Here is a 16135-nt window from a genome sequence, read left to right as displayed (position 1 = left end):
TTTAAGGCCATATGTGAAGTTCCCCTCAAAGAGCTGACGTCATGCACAATGCACTCCTTTAGCTCCTCTTTCAACCCACCAAGGAAGTGAAATACCTTCTTCGTCAGTTGAACTTTCGGAATTGATACACCTGCTCAGGTAGGGGAAGCCTGACGAAGGTGCTGGGCTGCTCAAGTCGGGGCCGTGCGCTTCTCCTCCACAGTGTCCCAGCTCTTTGGTTGGGGTCTCCTGAAAAGCCAAAGAGAAATTCCCGTCACCAATGCCTGCTCACGGGCACCCCCGAGGTAGGCGCCACAGGCCAAGGGCACCTGCCTGGTCAGTGGTGTGATGTTCACCTTAAAGCAGGGGGGTTCTGTCTGGGGAAGGTGGAAAAGGAAGGCTCAGCCCTGTCTCTCCACCCAGCCCCAAGACCCCAGGGTGGCAGGCGCCTATAATTCTGAGGGCGACGAACTTCTCCCCACCTGGAGGAGCTGCGATCCCGAGAGCGAGGAGAATCCCCACTGCTTTTCCCGTTTCTGTCCTGCACAGATGCAGGAAGTGTGAGGCATCCACTGCTAAGGGCCAGTCTGGCCAGTGGGTGGCACATGCACTGGACAGGTCCAAACAGTACAGCAAAGGCTCGAAAGGGGAACCCCAACCCACAGAAGACTGGTTGGAACTTGTGACCTGAACCCGACCGGGTCAACGCCTGCTGAGATAGAAATAACAACATTCTCTGTAGGATCTAAAGCAAACACAGAGCCATGTAACATAATGAGGACACAATCTAAAACTACTCAGCATACAGAGAATCAGAAAAACCTCAATTCATGGGGAAAAGCCAATCAACAGATGCCAAAGCCAAGATGACAGAATTATCTGAAAGAGACTAACAAAAACGCTCTGCCAAGGAAGGGGAAATGCTGACATTTATACAACAATCCACCATCAAAGGCAAAATACATGTTCTTTCAGGTGCACACGTGACACTCACCAAGACAGACGATATCCTGGCTCCAAAGCAAATCTTAACAAATTTCAAGGAATTGAAACCACACAAAATACGTCCTCTGACCATAATGGAATTAGACTAGAAATCAATCATAGAAACACACAAGAAAATCTCCAACCCTTGGAAATTAAACAATATATTTATAAATAATTCATGGGTCAAAGAGGAGGTCTCACGGAAAATTAGAAAATATTTGGAACTGAATGAAAATACAACATATTAAAATTTGTGGGATACAGTTCAAGTAGTACATAGAAGGAAATTCATAGCACTGAATGCTAGTATTAGAAAGAAGAAAGGTCTCAAATACTAAGCTTCTACCTTAAGAGTCTAGAAAAAGAGCAAAATAAATCCAAAGCAAGCAGAAGGAAAGAAATGATCAAGATAATGCAGAAATCAATAAAAGTGAAAAGAAAACAGTCAAGAAAAAAAAAATCCATGAAACCAAAAGCAGTTCTTTGAAAGGATCAATAATCTACACAATCTCTTCTGGAAAGTGGAGGAAATACTTTCCAACTTATTTTACGAGACCAGCATTACCTAGGTACCAAAACCAAAGACAGTACCCAAAACGCAAAAACCCAAATCAGCCAAACGAGAAAACACTCCCCAAACTACAGGCCAATGTACCTCACGAACACAGACACAAAAATCCTCAACGACAAATCCCCAAATCAAATCTAGCAACACATAACAATAAAACCTCACCACCAAATGGGCTTTATTCCAGGAAGGCAAGGCTAATTCAGTATTTGAAAATCAACGTAATCTACCATATTAACAGAAGAAGGACCACGTTACTACCAAGTGATGTATAAAACGCATCTGACCAAATTCAACACTCATTCAGGATGAAAAACTCTCTCAAACTAAGGACAGAAGAGAAGCTTCTTAGCTTGATAAACAGCATCTACAAAGAACCCCACAACACAATCAATGGTCAAAGACTGAATATTTTTCTTCTAAGACCCTGTTCAAAGCCAGAAGGTCTCCTCTCATTACTCCTATTCAGCAATGCACTGGAAGCCCTAGCTAGTGCAATAAGGTAAGAAAAAAAATTAAAAAGATACAGATTGGAAAGAAAGAAATAAACCTGTCCCCATTTGAAGACAACATGATTGTGTAGAAAACTACAAGGAATTTGCAAAAAACAAAACAAACTCCTAAAACTAATAAGTGAGTATAGCTCAACACACAAAAATCAATCGCATTTCTATATACTGGCAAGGAACAAATGGAAACCAAAATTTCAAAATTAGCTTTTATAACAGGTTCTCAAGAAATGAAATACTTTGGTATAAATCTAACAAAGCATATAGAGGATCTATGAGCTGAAAACTATAAAACACCAAGAATAATGGAGAGACTTACCACGTTCATGAATTGGAAGACCCAACATAGTAAAGATGTCAATTCTCCCCAAATTAATCCACATATTTTATGCAATTCCCATCAAAATCCCAGGAGGATTTTTTTGTAGATATAGACAAGATGATTCTAAACTTGTGTGGAATATTAAAGGAACTACAAAAGCCAAAACAATTTTGGAAAGGAAGAAAAAAGATGAGGAATTGCATTCCCCAATTTTAAGACTGAAAGCTACACTAATCACCAAGACTGAGGTATTGGGTAAATACACAGACTAACGGAACAGAAAAAAACACCAGAAACAGACCCATATAAACACGGCCATTTAACTTCTGACAGAGTGTGCCAAGGCAATTCAGGTAGGGGATAGTCTTTTCAACAGACCATGCTGGAACAACTGGATATACAACCAAATGCAAAAAAAAATGAAGCCCAACCTAAACCTTATACAAAAATTAACTCAAGTGTATACCAGATCTAAATGAAAAACAGAAAACTTTTGAAGAAAGTATTTGGGATCTAGGGTTTGGGGAAGAGTTCTTAGAAGTGACACCAAATGCATGATCCATGAAAGGAAAAAATCAATAAAATGGAATCCATCAACATGTAAAACTTCTGCTCTGGGAAAGACAACCTACAGACTGGGAGAAATATTTCCAAACCATACATCTGACAAACAATTCCTATCTAGAATTTATAAAGAACTCTCAAAACTCAAAAGTAAAAACACAGAGAATCCAATTAGAAACGCACACAAGAAGAGGCATTTCACTGAAGAGGACATATGGATGGCAAAGAGGCACATGAAAAGATGTTCAACATGTCACCAGTCAACAGAGAAACGGAATTCCAGACCACAACGAGGTATCATTTCACACCTATTAGAAAAGCTAAAATAAAAAAATAATGACTGCACCAAATGCTGGCAAGGATGCAGAGAAACTGGATCTCTCATTACCTTGCTGGTGGGAATGTAAAACGGTACAGCCACGCTGGAAAACAGTTTGCCATTTTCTTTAAAAACTAACCATACACTTACACAACCCAGCAATCACACTCCTGGGCATTTTTCCCAGAAAAATAAAAATTTGAGTCCACACAAAAACCTGTACACGATTGTTCAAAGCAGCTTTATTTGTAATAGCCCAAAGCAGAAAAACAAAGCGTCCTTCAATGGGTGAATGGTCAGACAAAGTTCTTCATCCAGCCCGTGGAACACTGCTCAGTGACACGAAGGAAGGACCTACTGTACATGTGACAACGTGGATGGATCTCAAAGGACTGACAGGCTGGGTGAAAAAAGCCAGCCTCAAAAGGTGAGTCCATTTACACGACATTCGCAAAAAGACAACCTAGAATGACCCGGACCACGTCAGTGTTGCCCGGGATCAGGGGTGCGGGGTGGGTGGGACCAGGACGGAGCACAGGGCGTTTTCTGGGGTGAAGGAGCTGTTCTGTATCACAGTTGTGGCGGTGGTTACACAAATGTTAAAATTTATAGAACTGTCCACCTAAAAAGGGTCAATTTTACTGTTAATTTAAAAAATAAAATTAAAAAATAATAAAAATGACTGATGTGAACGCTGGTCAACAGATGAATGAATAAATAAAATGTAACATATCTACACAGTAGAATGCTACTCCGTAATGAAAACATGAAACACAGATGCCCCTCACAAGCATTATGCCGAGCCAGACTCCAGACATGTAAGATTACATACTGTATGATCCCACCACTTACACCAATTCTAGAAAAGGCAAAACTACAGTGACAGAAAGCAGACCAGTGGTTGTCAGGGGGAGGGGACTGAAAACAAAGGGGCCTGGGGAACTTTGTGGGGTGATGGAAGTGTTTGTATCATGACTGTAGTGGGGATGGGGGTGAGGAAATGAGTCTTTGGAATTTCGTGTATGTGTGTGTGTGTGTGTGAGAGAGAGACAGAGGGAGACTTCAAGTGGTAGGAACTATAGACAAGTTTTCTTTTTTTTTTTTTTGAGGAAGATTATCCCTGTGTTAACTGCTGCCAATCCTTCTCTTTTTTGCTGAGGAAGACTGGCCCTGAGCTCACCTCCATGCCCACCTTCCTCTACTTTATACGTGGGACGCCTATCACAGTGTGGCTTGCCAAGCGGTGCCATGTCCGCACCAGGGATCCGAATCAGTGAACCCCAGGCTGCTGAAGCAGAACGTGTGCACTTAACCACTGCGCCACCGGGCCAGCCCCCAAGTTTCATTTTCTTGAGTGTTTTTTTTGTTCCTCAAACTGAAAAAAAAAATCTTGCCCAAGTAAGCGTTTTTGTCTTATGTACAGTTTATATTCTTTCAGAAAAATGTCCTTGAAAATGGAAATAAACTCAAAAGACAAGAAAAAAGCAGCCCACAGGACCCCAGGTAGAGGCCCCCTCTTGCCCATCTGCCCAGGCGGTCCACCTGGGTGAAGTCTAGGAACATTTATTCCTCATGAGCTGTGGGGTCTCCTGGCTCTAAGACTGTGATCCGGGAGGTGGCCTCATGGCATGGGCCTGAGCACCGCTCAGCACAGCTCCAAGGCCACACTGCCAAGCCCTGGCCCCGTCCTGACAGTCACGACCAGGGCTGAGATGAACGGGACTGAGCTCAAAGCTCATCTGTCCTACAACCATCTCATCAGGCTGGAGGGCAACCATGTGTCATCACCCACTGTTTTGGCCTCGAGAATACCGTGTGTCCTCGAGAATACCGTGTGTCCAGGAAGGACCCACAGGCGAGCTGAGAGTCAAACAGCCGCCAGGCTCGTCTGAGGGTCTGTGCGGGAGGCTGCTGGGCTCAGTGGAGACCTGGGCCGTACCCCTGCACAAGGCGCCAGCTTCCCTGAGCCTCGGGGCCTTCTCCGTGAAGACGGGTGACAACCACACCTGCGTGCAGAAGTTAAAGAGACCCTGCACATAACGTGGCGGCACCCAGACTGCTGAGTCGCCGGGCCGTGATCTCGCACGAACGTTGCTTTACATACAGCGAGAGTGCGCTAAGTATCTGCTGAACTAACAAATAGGGAAACAAGCAAGACGCAAGGCAACGCTGCCACAACCCCTGAACACTCAGTTAAAGGGCTGGAGCTAAGACACTTAAACTACTTATTTAGAAACTAACCTAACCTCCACGGCAAACTGCACGGGACCATAAGACAAGCAACTGCAGATCACCAGGAGGAGCTGCAGGATTTTACTGCGGCCTGCACCCACTTTCCGACTTTCTCTACGACACTAACCCCTTCCCAAACCTCACATCCATTAAGCGCATCTTACATCTGATTTCTGTAGCTCCGCTCCCGCAGCCGGCATGCCCTTTCTAAGTCTTCATCCTTTGCGATCCTGTCCTGTCTTCTGAAGCCAGCACAACATAACACCCCCCCAAAGCCCTCCACATGGGTCTAGGCCCCGCGCAGCCCGGGGGCCTCCTCCGCACACTGCCTTCCACTGGACTTGTGCCCCGCTCACCGCTCCAACAAGACCCCAGACAGCTTCCCCAGCCCCCCTCCCACTCTGCTCACAGAACACAGCTTATTTTTCTGTCCCACCTATAGATCGCCCTGGTGAGCAGGGAAATGTGACTGTAGTTCAAGTTCAGAGAGATGGGGAAGAAGGGGATATCTGAATTGGAATGCACTGGTAACAAAACACAGAACCTGGGCCAGGCGACCCCCTCCCTTCCACCCTCAGGAGAAAATGGCAGACCTAGCTCATGGCTCTGAAGCCGGCGTGTGCATAAGCCTCCGGGCCCCTCTCACAGATTCAATAAATGGAGGCTGAGTCCAGGAGTCTACCTTTTCTTTTTCCCAAACACTTACCTGCCTCTACCCTCCCCCCACCACGTGCTGTAGTTCAAACGTGGTGGCTTAATGGCTTTTTGAGCAACACCACAAAAACAGAACACAGAGGAACAAAAAAGCCTAAAGCAACAAGCAAATGAAGGAAAAGCCAGCCCCGAGGGAGGAGGTGGAGCCGCCCAGGACCCCTGTGCGTGGGCAGAGCCTGAAGGGCAGAGCCCAGGAGGCAGGAAGCCGAACGAGAGGCTGAGAAGCCTGAGAAGCCACGGTCTCGGTTCCCAGGACAACACAACGGGAGGGCAAGCAGCTTGAAGGATGCCTTCTGGAAGGTGAAGGGGTCCTCCTCAGGTGTCTGACGCAGCTTCACTTAAAAGTCAGCTGATTTAAGAAGCAAATTCAAGGGCTACAAGGACTAGTCAACAAAGAACATTTCAAATAAAACTAAAAAAAATTTTTTTAATTAAAAATATTGAATTATAGGCTGCTTCATTTTTTTTTTTTTTTTTTGAAATGAATTTTGCCCAGTAGTACCTTTTGCTGCCAATCCTCCTCTTTTTGTTGAGGAAGACTGGCCCTGAGCTAACATCCGTGCCCATCTTCCTCTACTTTATATGTGGGACGCCTACCACAACATGGCTTGATGAGCGGTGCCATGTCCGCACCCAGGATCCGAACCTGCGAACTCCAGGTGGCCAAAGCGGACTGTGGGAACTTAACTGCTGCACCACCAGGCCGGCCCCCAGGCTGCTTCATTTTTAAAGAAGCTGAAGTCTGAGCCCACTGAGCAGTCTGCTCCACAGCGGGGGAGGAGGGCAGGGCGGGGCCAGCTCCGGCAGGAGGGCCACAGACTCTGTCACCGCTGCCCCGGGTCCTGCTCCACAGGCACTGCCACTGGTCGGCATCTCCAGGGCTATGTGTGAGCCACGGACCGTTCCAGCGTGCACCTGCATGCTGGGTATCGCTGCCAATTGTCAGATCAAACTGTGGTCTGCGAAGGGTAACTAATTTCAGTAGGACTCTGCCAGGAGACCCAGGCCGAGCACCCAGGTCTCCTTCCCTTAATTTAATAGGAATTCCCTGTCTCTGCATATTCTTGGAACCGTAACTATAACCAACCCCAAATCCGTTCTTTTGAGTAACCATAAACCACCCTGTGGCCTCAAAACGGCAATCAGAAAAACAGAGCATACTCAATTTCCTAACGCATTCTGGAATTCTCGAATACGACAATTTGGAGGCAACAGATACCTGGTCAAACAGATAGACTGTGACATCGTCAAAAAACGTCACGGCCTTCTTTTCCTTTTTCCAGTCATCTGGTAGCTGGTCAACGGCAACAGCGGCCGAGGGCTTCAAGAGGCTCCGTAAATGCCTCCCGTCCTCGCTGCTGAGGATCACGGGGACGGGGTGCTCGGTGTCATCCTCCGACTCGGAGCTGAGGCTGTGCAGGTGGAACGCACGCAGGTCCTCGTCCGAGTCGTCACTGTTTTCGTCCTCCTCATCCGCATCGATTCCGTCCTCGGAGAGGTCCAGCAGCCCTGACACACCAAGCTTCCCCAGGTATTTCCCTTCGATATCTGGCTCCTTGAGCTTGGGGCCCTCGGAGTGGCCGCCTGAGGACTCCTCCTCCGTCAGGTCCGCCGGGCTGCCGGAGCGGAGGGTGGAATTTGCAAACGCCAGGAGCTCGTTGGTGTTGGTTCCAGTGGAGGCAAGCGTGCAGGGGCGCTCTTCCTGGGCCTCAAAGTCATCACCGCTGCTCAGCTCTGAGTTCCACAGACTCAAGGGGCTGCCAGCCTCGTCTTCAGGATGGGTCTGTCTGGAAACGTCAGTCAGTGCTGGTTCTGACGTTTCTCTTAATTCCGGGTGACTGGAATTTTGCAAAGCAGACAGACAACTTTGGTCAGGCTGGCTATTTTTGGTTTCCGGGCAACTGTCCTTGGTGCCAGGACTCTGCTCTGGGATGACTGGCTCAGGCAGGGGCTGATCCGCTACTATCGTCGAGGCCAACGCTGGGGTTCCTGGGACCCCCTCCGACTTCTTATCAGGCTCAGAGTCATTGTCTGAGAAGTAAGCAGAGTCTCTGTATGAGCTCTGGGAGCCAGACGTGAAAGTCTGCAAGGTCACTTCTGTGCCCCTGTGGCCATCAGCTGCATCTGAGATGACAATGACAGGGTTGGGAGGCAACTCGCCATGACCGCTGTTGCCTGCCGTGGTCGCCTCAGAGGCAGAGGTGCCATCAGGAGCAGGGTGCAGAGTCCACTCAGGGGACTCCAAGTTCTCTGTCTCGTAGCCACTATCTGCAGGCTTATCGGGGGGCAAGAGTTTCTGAGGTGTGTGAGAGCCCAAAGAGCCCAGCAGAACTTCACGGACGTCCACGGAGTCCAGAGAGTCCGGGGTCTCCAGAGACTGTTCCGATGTTGGAATGGGTGTGGACAAGCTGTCTTCTAACAGGCTGTCTTGACTGGTGGAGTCCGAGGAGAGGGCAGACACCAGGCCCGTCTCTTTTGCGGCATCTTTATAATTCAGCTGCTTCAGAGTCTCCACAGCCTCCAAGCTTTTCTCCAGCAGACTGTGACTGCGATGGTCTTCGCAAAGTGGCTGATTCTCTGAGTCCTGTCTCAATTCTGGAAGACTCTTCTCTATACCCACCTTACTGGCAAAAACGTCATCAACAAGCACTGAGTCACTTTTGGGTAGTCTCAAGGCTGCCTCACTTTGCTGAGTCAAGTCACGGGACCTGTCGCCAACACCCTGTGTCTTGGCATCAGTCAGGGGAATTTCAGCTGGGACGGTCACAGAGTCTGGGCTGGTTTCTTGGCAGAGACAGTCTTCATGGAGACCGGCATCTAAACACGTGGGCTTGGTTTCTCCCTGCTTCGGGCACGTATCTGGGGGTGCACTATGAGGCGTTCCTTCTGTTTCGAGCGAGGTAGGGGGCCCCTGCACTTCTGGGGAAGACTGCAGTGAGGTGTGCAAAGCGCTGTCGCTGGGCAGGACGCCTGCATCTTTCCCCTTTGCACTCGTGTTCTCCCGCAACAGAGAAAAGCCTGGTTTATTTTCAGCAAACTTAAGCTCAGCATCTAAAGAGTTTCTACGTGGAGTTTCTAAGATAGTTTCAGTAAAACCGGCATTTTTAAGCTCTGTTTGAAGATCGTTTATATGTTCTTTCCTAGACAATGAGTCTTTTACTAAGTTCCTCTCTTGAAGAAATAAAAAGTTTTCTGACAATTCTTCAACATCCAGCGGATCGAAATTATCTTGGTGCACAAGGTTTTCTGATGAGCAAAGAAGCTCAGAGTCAAAAAGCTTATGGGGCTTTTCTTTCTCAAAGTGGCACGTGACTACTGACTCTTTGGGGTCCTCCAAACTCGAACGTAAAGTCGTTGGCTTCAAGTCACTTTGAACTCCGTTCAGTTCCATTAAGTCAAATATTTTTTGGTGACTGGGCAAATCCTCTGATTTGTCAAGATCACTAAATATACTGTTGAAAGGACTCTCAGGGCCCCTGGTAACGTGTACGTCCTCGGGTGTGGTGGAATCTTTGGGGTCTGCGCTGCTCTGGAAGAAATCCTCATCTGTACTGGACTCCTCCAATTCCAGATTCCTGAGCGTCAGAAACTGAGACGCCTCGTCACTTCTTCTTTCTGGATTATCCATCTCAGTGGTAAGCAGTGCAGGTGGGTACTCGAGCTCCAAGGTGCTCCCGCTTTTTTCTTCTAACTGGATGTAATAGTCACTCCCCACAGAAAGGTTGTGGGCGTCAAACACGGGAACCACCCCGGGGGCCCTGAGGGGGACATCCTGGCCACTGTCGTCTTGTTTCCTGGGCCCGGGATCCGAAAGCGAACTCTCGAAAACTTCAACTGGAAAGAAGATGCTTGTGTAGGACAGGGCTTCGTCCGGGTGGCCCCGAGCGCGCTCGTCGAAGTGATCGTGCTTAGCCGCCTCCCAGACGTACTCGAAGCTCAGGCCCTGGCTCGTCTCAGTCACGGTGAGGACTTCCTCCATTTCACGACCAAGCCGGTCCCGGGGAAAGTGGTCGAGAATCGGGAACGCAGCATTACTGGAAGCGTCTCTGCTGTTTGTATTTGGTTTAAGAGCATTCCACTGTTGTTCAAAGTCGACTTCCGAGTCCCTTTGGCTTTGCATCCGCAGGTAGGTGAGCAGTCTATGCACGTCTTCGGCTGCTGGTCTCTTGTCTGGTGACAGCCAGCAAAACTGTAAAACTTCATACCTGAGCGACACAAGAGAGAGAATTCACAGATTGATAATGAATTGTTTTAAAATAAGAAAAGACTTTACAAGGACTCCTAACCCAACTCAACGCCTCAGAAGTTTCTACACTTTAATCACTGCCAACCACATGAAGGAGGTGAGAACATGGTGAGAGAGGAAATGAAGAAATATAAAATTTGGCCCACTCCTTTGTGTGTTCTCAGGACACTTCACAGTATCGCTGCAACTCTTTTCTCATTTGTTCTTCTGGTGTTTATCCAGGGACCTATCCACCGAATTTAGAAATGGTTTTACCATGCTCTCCTCTTAAAACAATTGCCACACGTATTCTGTGTAGTAAAGAATGCACCTGTCTCACGTTTTTAGATTTATTCACTTTATTTTGCGAGAAGTCACACAGACAAATGCTGTTGTAACTAATCTCCGACTATTCCCCCAATAAAAAGTAACACTACAATCTTCTGCAGCATGTGCCTTCCTTGGCTCAGAAAAGGAGCTGAAGGTAGAAGGGAAAAGGTAGAGAATGAAGCCCAAAGAGGGCGGCAGCCAGGAGGAGCTGGGTCTTCAAGGGGTTGGCTGAATACAGCCAAGAGCTTAAACTGTAGCCATGAGCAGAAGGGAAGACAAAGACAACTTCAAAGCATTACATTTACGGAGTAAATGTCAAGTTATTGTGGGTGAAATAGTTCTACCAACTTGGATGGCTGGGCAATGCCTACATGGAGAGGTGCCAAGCTTCAGAGGTAGTGCCAGACGGGCATGTGGTGGTGTAGACAGAGGTCGAAAGAGAGGTGAACCTGATCCAAACGGGAAATAGACTAAGAACTCGTCTGAGGACTCATAAAAAGTAAATCCGTAAAAGAAGTAAGTTTGTTTTGTAAATGTCACCACACAGTATGCAAAGCAGTTTCAACAGACAATTTAAATATTATCATTTTTATACTCTTTTCTTACATATTAGCTATCACTCATATAACTAGCCTCATTTTAAAACAATTCCACGAGAGGATCTCCCTTACTATTGATTTTTCTAATTAGGTCAGACTTAATATTTTTCTTACTGCAGGTAATACATAAATTCTTGCTTGTTCTAAACATTTTTCAAAAATTACATTAAATTTTTAAAATAGATGTTAATTCTAAAATTAATCATGAATGACGTACAAATGATTGCTTTTCATGACATCCATTTTTAAGAAGAAGGAATATGCAACTAACGCCCATGGAAAGAGGATTTCCGTATCTCGTGAAGATGGTAAAACGTGAAGACACTCACCATCTATCGGAATAAGGCTGCTCCAGCTGGGGCTTAGGGAGCTTTGTGTCTCTCTCCCGGATGACCTGATTGAGAACATCTAAGTTGGAAAGGTTGGAATAAGGCTGAGCAGCATTATCAAAAAGCTCCCAAAGTGTCACACCCAGGGACCTGCAGAAAAAAGAAAATGGTTATTTCTTTCTCCCATTAGGTGTCAAATTTTGTAAGGCCCACACTTTTATTTGTATGTCATTAGTAACTTTAAGGACAAGGAGTGTACTGAAAAGGTTATTAAGGGTAGCTCTTTAACATGATTTAAAAAAAGAGGCATTTCCATCACAATGAGGAACGCAACAAGAACGCCTCCTCGTGTTTACTACTGAATTCTCTAGAAGTTTAGGCCAATGCAAAAAATTATGAAATAGAGATAAAAGGCATAATTACAGGGAGGAGGGAATATGACTGTCAACTTAAGTATCTGAAAGATCATGAGAATGATTTAAGAGTTCAGCAAAATGACTGGAAACAAGATAAATATCTTGAATTTTGAGTTTTTCGGTGGAAAACAAATCCCATTCCCAATAGCAGTAAACACCAGAAAATATCTAGAAATCTTTATGTGAACAACTCATCTCTTCCCAGCTGGACCCACACGTTTCTTATTATAGTTATTCCTAAGCAGTTTGGGTTTTGTTGCCATTAGGACGGGACTTCCCTCCATTACTCTGCCAGCTAATTTGGGTGACAGAGAGGCCGCCTGCCGAGCCTCTCGAGGCCTCCAGGTACACTGCCATTCCCACGGGCAGGAATGCCCCTTCTCTGGACCTGTCCCACTGCTCTGTCCCCAAGGAAACGGCCTCTGCCGCTCAAGTCGCGTGAACACTCACTCTTCATCTCGACACCACCTCTGCGTTTCTTTCCCACCACATACTGTGAGCCTTCTGCCGTGCACCAGTCTCCTATTGACTGCAACGGCTCCCAAGCCTGGGTGATCACCTGTGTCATCTGGAAGCTTTAAACTAACACATCGGTATTTAGGACCCACCCCAAGGACTTTGAGTTGGTAGATGAAGGCGTGGCCTAGGAAGCTGTATTTTTAAAAAGCTATCTAGTGATCCTGACATCCAGCCAGTTTGGGTACTGATGGTTTATATGACTTTTATCAATATCCACCAGAACGCTTATTTGAATAATAAACTATCTTGAATAAATAAAAGATTATTATTTGACATTGTATAATACAATATAACTTATAAGCTAAATTCTCTTACGCTAATTTCACAAATCAGTGAAAAAAACCCAGCATATTCAGTATCTAAGTTAAGAGATCATTTCTATCAATAAGGAAATAAAAGGACTCAAATTTCCAAACCCAATTCAAGAAGTGAGAAGTGTTTTCTCCTGGGCACAGAACTGCTATGAGCAGAGGACATTTTTGGATACAAAAGAAGTCTAAGAGAAGTCTAAGAAGTCAATGACTTTAGAGAGTCTATAATTTATCCGAGAACAATAAGAAATTCACATGAAATATTAAAGATCACAAGGGTGGTGTATGATTAGTAGCAAAATGAGTGTTATCAGCACCAAGCTTAACCTCGGGTACACAACTACCTGGCTCAACTTCCCCAAAGCCCTGATTTAGCTCCCTGCCCTCTCCTGGTGAAGCATACTCTGAAACCAAACCCCCCTCCAGCCTCCGCCCAAGCACGCGCTTGCTCCACTCCCCACGCCATCACTTCTAACATCCTTCTTGAGCATCCCTTCCTTATCTCCTCAGACAGGCCACGGAGAAAGACGGATGTGTCTCCCGCTCAAGGTCAGTCCCTGCCCTGTAACTCTCTATTCTGTCCCTCCAGTCTCCTCCAGGATAATCGCCATCCATCACCTCCTCTTCTTCCTATCTCTTCAACTCTTCACCTCACACTGGCTTGTGCCTCCCTGAGTACCTTCAAGCCTCTTTCTTCTGGGAGGAAAAATGTCCTGTAGTTCTTGTCCCCTCTTCCACCAAACTCTCTGAACAGAATTCCCTCTTGTTCACCTCTGGCATGGGGTGATGTGGTCCCTGCCTCTGGTGGGAGCTGGCACTGCTGCCAGCCCTGCCATCAGACACTTCTCAAACTGTCAAAAACAAGGGGCAGGTTCTGCATCTGGGAACACAGGCTAAGTTTCCAGATCAAGCCCAATGCTAAAAACAGTAAAAATATGGATAAAGCATAAAACACATCTTCTTAAAGGCAGCAGATAAGATATGGAATTGCCAGGACAAAATCTAGAACTTCAAAACTAAGTAGAACACTAAAACCACCTTACCCTTGGAGCATCTGCTGAAACACAGAACTTAGGTTCTGAGAAACACTTAGGTTCTGTGTTTCTAGTTTACAATACTTGATGGGGGTGATGGTAGTGATGGACAGGCCAAAGTCTGGGCCTGACGAAGGTAAAGGGTCTCACAGGGAGACCTCCTCATAGCGGGAATAAACCTGCCCCTCCCTCCCTTCAGGAACCTGAAAGATAGCCTTGGCATTGAGGTGCTGTGAGTGAGTGTGTGTGTGAGGGTGAGAGTACGGGCGTGTGAGTGTGTGTGTGTGTATACGGACATGTGTGTGGGGGGGTAGTCCCTAAGAAGTTGTAACCACAGAGCTGGCCCTTACTTGAATTTGCAGCCCAAATTCACATCATCTGAGTGGTCCAAAAAAATCTCAAGCTGGACACGTAAAGCCCTGGACTTGTACAGTGACCTCACATGGCAGGACACCCAGGTGCCCAACAGAAGCAAATACAGATCCTCTCTGGAGGAATGTAATGCGATTCCAGGATTCCAAGATCTTCACCACAAAAAGGTCCCCAAGGGAACAAGGAACCATCAAGAACCAGCAAGATCAAATCCACAAAGACTGAAGATGTTGGAATTATCTGATGCAGATCAGAATCCAATTATTAAAAGCACTGGGACAAAATTTTAAAAATCAGACAGACTTCCCAAAACTGAAAAATCAGTAACTGAATTATAAAACTTAATAGAAGAATAGACAGAGCTGAAGAGAGAATTTCAAAAAGGGAGAATTAGTGGCTGGAGCACAGGTCTGAAAAATTATCTAGAATGTAGCACAGAAAGTCAGAGAGGAAATATAAAAGAAAGATTAAGAGGCAGAAGACAGAGCAAAAAGGCATAACACATGTCTCATCAGACATCCAAAAGGAGAGAAAATGGGGAAATGGCAATATTTGAAGGGTCAGGGCTAAGAACATTACCGGCCTACAGATTTGAAAAGCCAAATAAATCCCCAGCAGAAAAACATAAGAAATCCGCACCCATACACATCATAGTGAAACTACTAAAAACAAAAGACAAAGAGAAGAGTTTAAATGCAGCCAGAGAGAAAAAGTCACATTACCTTCAAAGAGCTTAGGTAGACTGACAGCTGACTTCTCAATAGCAACAATGGAAGCCAGAAGACAGTAGAATGATATCTTCAATATGCTGAGAGAAAATAACTGTCATCAAGTAAAAACGTATTTCAAGAATGAGGACAAAATAAAAGTATGTTCAGACCTACAGAAAACTGAGAGTCTGTTACCAGCAGACCTTCACTCAAGGAAATTCTGAAGGACATACTTCAGGCAAAAGGAGAGTGACCCCAGATGGAAGGTCTGAGATTACCAAAAAAAAAAAAGGAGAAAGACTAAAGTGATGTGATTACATGGATAAACCTAAAGAAACATTGGTGCTAAAAAAAATAATAATAATAATAAGGTCTTGTGGGGTTAAAAGAAAAAATTAAAATACCCAATAATAACATATAATTGCATGTGTGTGTGGTGTATAGTCAAACTGAGTTAAAGTACTCTAAGGTCCTTGTATTGATCAGAAAGGCCAAGATGTAAACTAATACTAGACTAAGGTAAGTGACATATACATGGTATAATTTCTAGGGTAACCAAAAAAAGTACAGGAATAGAGAATACAGCTCCCAAACTAAGAGGAAAAAACAGTTTAAAAAAATCAACCCAAAAGAAGGCAAGAAGAGACAAAGGAAATAGAAAAAGCAGGACAATAGCATAAAAAATGTAGATATAAAATAATAAAGAAGTAATAAAAATTGTTAGTCAAAAACTTAGATACATTTTCAATTTCCATTAAATTGTCCTCCTATAATTCACCGTATTACATAATAGTCTAGACTTCTTTCTGTTTCTTCATTCGATTCAATAAATATTAATTAAATATCCATTATATGCCAGACCCTGTGGCGGGCACAGAAAATAGACTTGGCTCTTGTTTTTACGGAGCTCATTACTGTCAAATGGATAAGAGAAAAGTTAATTATATCATCACAACTGTGATAATTGCTATGATGTCAATAAACTGTCTTTTTCATAGCATCAGGCAGTCTTGTGTTCCTACATCTTATTCAATTACTTTCCCTTAAGAAAGTACCCAGTGAGAAAGAAGGTACTTTGCTACCCATAAGCCTAATA

At 45.3% G+C, this 16135-nt stretch overlaps 1 protein-coding gene across 1 annotated transcript in view; it reads right to left on the bottom strand.

Moving 5' to 3' along the window:
* LMTK2 (lemur tyrosine kinase 2) overlaps positions 1 to 16135 on the bottom strand; it is a 95803-nt gene that overhangs the window by 5174 nt on the left and 74494 nt on the right. Inside the window, 3 exon segments of the mRNA XM_046668054.1 lie at positions 96 to 228; positions 7414 to 10399; positions 11678 to 11827. Coding sequence (XP_046524010.1) covers positions 96 to 228; positions 7414 to 10399; positions 11678 to 11827 — 3269 coding nt within the window.

The sequence above is a fragment of the Equus quagga genome, chromosome 7 (genome assembly GCF_021613505.1).
Source record: "Equus quagga isolate Etosha38 chromosome 7, UCLA_HA_Equagga_1.0, whole genome shotgun sequence".
NCBI lineage: Eukaryota > Metazoa > Chordata > Mammalia > Perissodactyla > Equidae > Equus > Equus quagga.
The sequence above is the reverse complement of the archived record's forward strand: the minus strand, read 5'-3'. Positions and strand labels throughout refer to the sequence as shown.